At 40.9% G+C, this 8826-nt stretch overlaps 1 protein-coding gene across 1 annotated transcript; it reads left to right on the top strand.

The window, feature by feature from the left end:
- The first annotated feature begins 799 nt into the window (after nucleotides 1-799).
- OR9Q2 (olfactory receptor family 9 subfamily Q member 2) lies at nucleotides 800-8493 on the top strand. Its single transcript, XM_082341331.1, has 2 exons — nucleotides 800-1199; nucleotides 7611-8493. Exons 1-2 carry the CDS (start codon nucleotides 804-806, stop codon nucleotides 8157-8159), a joined length of 945 nt encoding a protein of 314 aa, XP_082197457.1. The 5' UTR covers nucleotides 800-803; the 3' UTR covers nucleotides 8160-8493.
- Nucleotides 8494-8826: the final 333 nt, after the last annotated feature.

The raw sequence follows: 8826 nt of genomic DNA, 5'->3' as shown, positions 1-8826 counted from the left end.
ATCCTATCCTTGATGGGGCACCATGACTGGATTTTTAACAGGGGGATGAGAAAGTCTTAGAAATATCTCTCTGGTCACAGTGAGGAGAACAAACGTATGGGCACCAAGGGGCAAAGCAGGGGCGGGGGGCTGGGGGTGGTGGTGGGATGAATTGGGAGATTGGGGTTGACGTATATACCCTAATATGTATAAAACAGGTAAGTAATAAGAACCTGCTGTATAAAAAAATAAATAAAATTTTAAAAACCCACAATAAAAAGCACAAATAAACAACAACAACAAAAATAAAATGTTAAAAAAAAAAAGAAGAAGAGTTGGCAAGAAGCAAGTCTGAGGGCTGCGGGAGCTGTTAGTTATATGGCTCTTGTTTTGATCCAGGCAAGAAATGAAGAGGGTTTGAAATAAGGGAGGAGGTATGGTCATGGAGAAAAAGGGACAGAGTCCTGAGATGGATATTTCCATGGTAGACAGGACCCCATGTATCAGCCCCTATTGGAGCGATAGGGAAAGTTCGGTTGTGTGGTTATCTGACTGCAGGGGCTCACACAGCTAGTTAGCCATAAAAAGTGGGAGAAAAAGCACTCTTATTCTGAAAATGTTTACCCGCATCAGTTTTCTTGACATGTCACAGAACTCCCTTAGAAGTAGGAGTTAAGACCAGTCATCTCTGAAGCCCCACATAGCCCCTGGCCTATTTTGTCCATAACACTTGTTCAATACATGTAACCTAGAAATACAGTTAAATCTTTTTATAGTTCCCTAACTTGCTTCTCATCTTAGCCTTCTCAGGTACCTCTGGCTTCATGGCAGAGAAGAACCTCACCTTGGTGACCAAATTCCTCCTCATGGCATTCATTGACTGTCCTGAATGGGCACTACCTCTCTTCCTCCTGTTTCTATTTATCTATCTCATCACCCTGTTGGGGAACTTGGGCATGATTATCCTGATCCGCTTGGATCTCCGACTCCACACCCCAATGTACTTCCTTCTGAGTCACCTCTTGCTCCTGGACACCTGCTACTCGTTCGTCACTGTGCCTCTGATGATGGCTGTGTTGCTGGAGCCCAGGGCCGCTTTATCCTACACATTCTGTGCTGCCCAGTTCTTTCTCTTCACCTTCTTTGGCTCCATTGACTGCTACCTCCTGGCCCTCATGGCGAATGACCTCTACATGGCCGTGTGCCGACCCCTGCTTTATGTCACTATCATGAGGAGGAAGGCCCGGTTGGGTTTTGTGTGTGTGTGTGTGTGTTGGGGGGGCTTACGTTGCTGGTGTCTTCAGCGCCTTGGTGTGGAAGGTCTCAGCTTTCATGCTCTCCTTTTGTGGAACCAATGAGATTGACTTCATTTTATGTGACCTCCCTCCTCTCTTAAAGATAACCTGTGGGGATATCTACACTCAGGAAGTGGTAATTATTGTGTTTGCCATTTTTGTCATCCCTGCCTGCATCGTGGTGATTTCGGTGTCCTACCTGATCATCTTGGCCGTTATGAGGATTCCCTCTGCAGGCGGCCGGGCCAAGACTTTCTGGACGTGTACCTCCCACCTCACTGCAGTGTCACTCTTCTTTGGGACCCTCATCTTCATGTATCTGAGAGATAACTCTGGCCAGTCCTCGGAGGAGGACCGGGTGGTGTCTGTGTTTTACATAACAGTGATCCCCCATGTTGAACCCTCTCATCTACAGCCCGAGGAACAAGGAAGTGACGGAGGCTCTGAGGAACATTCTCAGCAGAGCCAGGTTGTCTTAGCCATCCAACCTTGCTCAACCTTAGAAATTCCCGAGACTCATCTCCTCTGCAGTGCCAGCATTCTGGGAACTCATTATTTATAGCACGCTCAATGTTTAAATGAATACGTCATGGCATAAGGCATTAAAGAAGGACCAGAACTTTTAGTTCCAAGGACAGAAAACAAGGGAAGAAAGAGGCAGCCTGAGAAGAGATTGGAGTGAGATTTCTAACTCCCAGGACAAGTGACAAAAGAATCTGAAGTTAATCCTGTGTAATTCTGATGTGGCACGCCTTACTACAAGACTACATTTTTTTTTTGCAAATTTTCTACGAAAGATTTCCATCATACAGAAATGTTGAAAATAATGCATAGTGAACTCCCTATACCCAATACTTAGATTTTTTTTGTTTTATCACATATTTATAATCAATCTATTCATTTATACATCCATCAGTTCATCCACAAATCCACCTTATTTTTTGATGCATTTCAAAGTAAGTTGCAGACATCAGTATTAGTACTCTTCTACACGATATAATGTAGAATGATGTCATCAATTAGGATTCAGTATTTAGGTTATGTTTATTTTTTAAAATGTTTTAAAATTGAACCATAGTTGATTTGCAACATTGTGTTAGTGTCAGGTGTACAGTATAGTGATTCAGTATTTTTGCAGATTATACTCCAGTATAGTTTATTACAAGATTAATGGCTATAATTCCCTGTACTACATAGTAAATCCTTGTTGCTTATTGTTTTATACATAGTAGATTTTTTGTTTTCTTTTTTTTTTTTTAGCATCTTTATTGGAGTATAATTGCTTTACAATGGTGTGTTAGTTTCTGCTTTATAACAGAGTGAATCAGCTATACATATACATATATCCCCATATCTCCTCCCTCTTGTGTCTCCCTCCCACCCTCCCTATCCCACCCCTCTAGGGGGTCACAAAACACCGAGCTGATCTCCCTGAGCTATATACATAGTAGTTAATATGTTAATCCCATACTCCTAATTTGTCCCTCCCCCTTTGGTAAACATAGGTTTGTTTTCTATGTCTGTGAGTCTGCTTCTCTTTTGCATATACATTCATTTGTATTATTTTTGTAGATTCCACATATAAGTGATATCACACTGTATTTGTCTTTCTCTGTCTGACTTATTTCACTAAGCATAATAGGTCCATCCATGTTGCTGCAAATGGCAGTATTTCTTTTTTATGGCTAGGTAATATTCCATTATATATATATATATATATATATATATATATATATATATATATATATATGAATATCTTCTTAATCCCACTATCTGTTAAAGGCACTTGGGTTGCTTCCATGTCTTGGCTATTATAAACAGTGCTGCTATGAACACTGGGGTGCATGCTTCTTTCGAGAATTTCCATTTTTTCTGGATATATATACCCAGGAGTGGAATTGCTGGATCATATGTTGGCTCTATTTTTAGTTTTTTGAGGAACCTTCATATTGTTTTCCATAATGGCTGCACCCAAGGGTTCCCTTTTCTCCACATCCTCTCCAACATTTGTTATTTGTAGACTTTTTAATGACAGCCATTCTGACAGATGTGAGGTGATAGCTCATTGTTGAAATAAACTCAGAATGATTTAAAGACCTAAGTGTAAGAACGGAAACCATAAAACTCCAAGAAGAGAACATAGGCAGAACACTCTTTGACATAAAGCACAGAAGTATTTTCTTGGATCAGTCTCCTAAGGCAAAAGAAATAAAAGCAAATATAAACAAATGGGACCTAATTAAACTTAAAAACTTTTGCACAGCAAAGGAAACCATTGACAAAAATGAAAAGACAACCTATAGAATGGGAGAAGATAGTTGCAAATGATATTATGGATAAGGGGTTAATATCCAAAATATACAAACAGCTCATATAACTCCATGTCAAAAAAACAACCCAATCAAAAAATGGGCAAAAAATCTGAATAGGCATTTTTTCAAAGAAGATATACAGATGGCTAACGGGCACATGAAAAGATGCACAATATCACTAATTGTTAGAGAAATGCAGGTTATGTTTATTTTTAATGATTAAATGAAGGTAGTAGTTTGATAGTCCAGTTAATAAAGCTGACCCTGCTCAAAGGATTCTTCAAACTCCTGTAGTAGTTTCCAGGGATGCCTCACGTGAACCTCTATGTGCTCACAATAATATGTCTGTCAATTGCTGTCACCACTGGAAATATGCCCTGTTCTTTCTTCTTCCCCACCTGTTCCATTTGTCACATCCTTTGCCTGAGAATCCACTTAGTGATTTGTACCATTTCCTCTGCCCATAATGGTATTTGCAGAATCTGAATCATAGATGTCAACTCTTCAGGTTCTTAAAGCTTTTGACCTTGGGGAGGCAGAGCATTGCTGTGTTCCGTGCAGGAGTGGGCAGGAGGGAATCCTAGTCTGCACTGGGTCCCTGGGCTCTGCAACAGCTCAGCCTGCATCCAAAGCTTCCCAGGAGTCCGCTGGGTCTTGCTCTTCACTTCTCTGACTGTAGGTACCTCCATCAAATCCAAGGTACTGGGAGGGGACAGGCCCCACCTACTCATCATTTTCTGTTTTTCCTGTGATCCCTATTCTTAGAACTCAAACTCCTCTTCTACCTGTCCCTTGGATGACCAAAAAAACAAGATCCCAGGAGTATGAATGATATAAACCATCATGGGAGGACATAAAGGGGGTGACAGTATCCTACAGACAGAGGATGGTTCCAAGCTCAGCCAGCCAGAAATGATGTGTCACACCTGGAATTCCAGTAACAGGATTTTAAATCAGAAGAAGCAGATAAGCGAAACATGGAAATTCAGGGTGAAGGCAGCCAAAGAATATTAAGTTTAAGATCACTTACATTAAAATAAAACATTTAGACCTTCGAAGACATGATATTTATTCTAGAAGACATGATGCTTTAACATACATATTATAATTTTCATAAGAAATGTTTGATCCCTTTAATGATGGTCGGTCTGGTTATTAAAACCCCAGCTGAAAATGTATAGATCCTCTAAAAGGGGGATCGTTAATAAATAGTTCCTGTGTCAATTGTGTTACAGGAAAAATGTGGTGGGAAAAATTAAGCTAGTAGTTAGAAAGCTTGGGATTAGTTAAAAAGTTTCCTCCTGATTGAAAAAGACAATATAGGGTCTGTTTGAATAAGAGTAGTATACTGCCGAGTTATTTGCTCTCTTGGAATCTGCCAGAAGGCAGGGAGAACACAACGAATTGACAGGGACTACTGAGAGAATGGGTTGTCAGGTCTAAGGAGACAATTTAATGCCTCTTTCTGATTAAATTCTAAGCAGACAGTTAAAGACTTTTATTTAAGAAGGAAGGGTTAACTGAAAAGCCTCTGGGTACTGTGGCCACGAAGCCCCAACGTTGCATGTGAGACTCGATATACTTTTTACTCTATAGAAAGAACTTAGGAAATCTTCCAAGGAATATATTCTTTTTGGTACAAAATAGGAATGAGGCAAGACTAGGAACCAGCCTTCTCAGACCCTGGAGGCAGGATGTAGGATGGGGCTTTGAGACTTTGAAATTAAACAGAAATCTTCAAAGATATTAGACACCTTGTTCGGAAGATAAATTGCCTTTCCCTGGAGACTTACTCAGGAACCAATTATGGCATGATGCTGGGACAGCAAATACAAAAAGCACCACCAGGAAGGTCTAGTGCAGCATCAGAAGCTCAGGGAGAGAGGCTGGTCCACAAGCCCTGCTATCCTGGGCTGAGTCTGCAAAAAGACCTGGGCAATTCTAACGTCAGGGATGTATTGTTTTGTCAAGGGTGAGAGGAACTCCATGAAGTGAGAATAAGGCATAGTGGTTCTGGAAGCAACCCTTTATCAACCAAGTTACTATGATTATGGACTCACGCTGCATTGTTGTTTATATAAAGGGAACAAAGACAACGTAATTGAAGTTCAGAGAAGAAAAGTGACTTGCCCAGGGTCACATATCTAGTGTGAGTGAGCTACCACCTAGGTCTCCTCTGGATCGGCAGGTCACTGGCAGAGGAAACACTAAACAAGGGAAGAAGACACTGGTGAAGTGGAATTCAGGTGAGGATGGTTCGTGTCCTGCTAATGCTTCCAATCTAATTTCTCTTCTTTGTTATTATTTCTAATGGGTCAGCTTAGTATTGGTCTGGCTGCTGGTATATCAGGTAATCAGATATGACCAAAGCCCTCCTTTACAGCTCTTTTCTAGAACTCTATTAAGAACCTTCAACTCCATCAACCCAGATTCCTCCAACAGTGCTTAGACAACACCAGACTGTGGAAATACTTCTGCTTTCAAATTTGGATGCTGTTTATTATCAAACTGCTGCTTTTATTAAGGACTATGAGAACAGCCAAACAATGCTCATGGAGCTTTGTGAGGTGCTAAAAGGAGCTTATGTTTGCTCTTTTGATTCCAAGGTTAATGCGAGTACTTACAAAAAACAAACAGAAAATCCTTAATAAGCCAGTTAACTCTAATTAGGATAACAGCTATTTGTTAAATATGCCTGTTGTTAGACTGAAAATAGAAATATTCCGATAAGCAGAGCCCATTGCTGATTGCTAATGGATTTTTTTTTTTTTTGGTTTGTGCTTTTTTTGTTCATAGAATATAAATTACCCTTCCTTAAAATGTTCATTTAAAATTTTAAATAGCCACCATATATACTAGAGTGCTTTTAGCTTTCCAATGCACTTTTGCATCTGTTTTAATCTATGCATTCACCTTATCTTATAAGCAGGGCAGATATTATGATCCCCTTTTGGCAGAAGAGGAAATTGAGGTTCAGAGAGGTTAAGTGCCTTGTGGAAGATCAAACAGCTAATTGGGGACAGAGTTGCAAATACAAGAGCTGACTTATAAGTTAGAGAATCACTTGCTCTCTGTTCTTAGTATAATGGAAGCATTCATCACTTTTTATCTTGTATTGAGCTCTATATTTGTCCATTTCCACATTAGGCTGCGAAGTGGTCGAATGCCTACCTATCAGACACTCAGTTTAAAGTCTTTTATTTTAAAATGACTCGATCTTTTGTTTCCTATTTTGTTTTAAAATTTTTATTGGAGTATAGCTGCTTTACAATGTTGTGTTGGTTTCTAAAAAAAATAAATAAATAAATAAAGAGAAAACAAAAGAACAGAAAACCTAAGAACTTTAAGTTCCCGAGGAGGATCAATACCACAAAATAAGAACAAGGGGAGAGAAGAGAAAAACAAGATATTGAGAGAGACTAGCTACAGTTTTGCCTAAGGGTACCCGGACTAAATTGTGGGAGAAATTGTGTTCGGTTTCCATGGTAAAACAAGTAAAGTATCCTTATTAAATTGTCATAATGAAATTATTGGTTAAAAATATAAAATGACTTGAACTTGTCTTCAGGGATCCGGGTATCGGGCGCTTTTGTCTTAGCTTTCACAGGTCAACCGCTGAATGGATGGCTGGGAGGAATTACACCGTAGTGACAGAGTTCTTCCTTACTGTGTTCGCTGAACATACCGGGGGCGGGGGTTGTCTCCTCTCTTTCTGGTCTTTTTGGGTTTCTATATACACACTCTGCTGGGGAACTCGGGAATGATCTTCCTGACCTGCAAAGATCGCCGGCTCCACACCCCCATGTACTTCTTCCTCAGCCACCTTTCCTTCGGGGACGTCAGCTAGACCTCCGCCATCATCCCCCAGATGCTGGCAGCGCTGCTGGAACACGGCAGAGTCATCTCCAAAGCGCGCTGTGCCGCCCACTTCTTCCTCTTCACCTTCCTTGCTCCCATTGACTGCTACCTCTTGGCGATCATGGCCTATGACTGCTACGTGGCCGTGTGCCGACCGCTGCTTTAGGTCACCATCATGACCGAGAAGGCCCGCTTGGGTTTGGTAGCTGGGGCTTATGTTGCTGGTTTTTCCAGCGCCTTTATTCGAACGGTCACCGCCTTCACTCTCTTCTTTTGTGGAAACAACGAGATCAACTTTATCTTCTGTGGCCTACCCCCTCTGTTAAAACTCGCTGGTGGGGAAAGCTACACCGAGGAGGTGGTGATTATTGTGTTCGCCGTTATTGTCATGCCTGATTGTATATCGGTCATCTTGGTTTCCTACCTGTTCGTCATCGTGGCCATCATGCAGGTCTGCTCTGCCTGGGGCCAGGCCAAGACCTTCTCTACCTGCGCCTCTCACCTCACTGCTGTTACTCTCTTCTTTGGGACCTTCATCTTTATGTACCTGCGAGATAATTCGGGCCAGTCCTCAGAGGCAGACAAAGTGGTGTCCGTGCTCTACACAGTGGTGACCCCAGTGTTGAACCCCCTCAACTACAGCCTGAGGAATAAGGAGGTCACGGAGTCTGTTGTGAAATCCCTGAGCCGATCAAAGGCTTCTGGAAGGCCCTAGATGGACCCTCATCAAATAGTCATTCCTTAGTTTCTCCATCCTTTCTGTCTTTCCTCAAATATCACCTACTTGGGAAGACTTTCCCAGAAAACATTAATATTGCACCTAAACTTCCCACCTCCACTTTCTGATTTACTATATCATGTAATACTTGTCATGATCTGATATACTATGTTTTACATATTTGATATTATCTAGTCCTCACAACTAGAAAGTAAACTACATGAAAAGAAGCACTTTTATCTGTGAGATTCATTTCTGTACACCCAGTGCTTAACAAAGCACCTAACATGCAGAAGACTCTCAATAAATATTTGTTGAATGAATGAATGAATCTTAGGTTCCAGTGTCGACCTTTAAGTTCCAGCTTCTTCAGTCCTCAGTTTTCTTATCTGCCAAGTGAGTTCACCTAATTTATAGGACTATATTTTTGAGGATTCAGTGCATGAATGGGCAGGGACCATGTTGGTCTTATTCACTAGCATCTGTGGAATGTAAGGCATTGCCTGGCACAGTTGATGAGTGAAACAAATCAAAAAGCTATCTACCAGTGCACCTACTGTTTTGATCCAAAGGGATTTTCTGAATCCCATCGTTTATGTTTTCATTTTTTCTCTTCTTATTGTTTCTGTGGGTTCTGAATAATAATAAATTAATTAGTGATGAT

The sequence above is a fragment of the Balaenoptera borealis genome, assembly GCF_965194805.1.
Source record: "Balaenoptera borealis genome assembly, chromosome: 11".
In the NCBI taxonomy this organism is placed as follows: Eukaryota; Metazoa; Chordata; class Mammalia; order Artiodactyla; family Balaenopteridae; genus Balaenoptera; species Balaenoptera borealis.
The sequence above is the reverse complement of the archived record's forward strand: the minus strand, read 5'-3'. Positions and strand labels throughout refer to the sequence as shown.

What these genes read in the sequence shown, in the direction of transcription:
- OR9Q2 (XM_082341331.1), top strand. Translation starts at nt 804, where the DNA reads ATGGCAGAGAAGAACCTCACCTTGGTGACCAAATTCCTCCTCATGGCA. An exon ending in TGTGCCGACCCCTGCTTTAT is followed by an intron (nt 1,200 to 7,610) that starts GTCACTATCATG and finishes CCGCTGCTTTAG; the next exon opens with GTCACCATCATGACCGAGAA.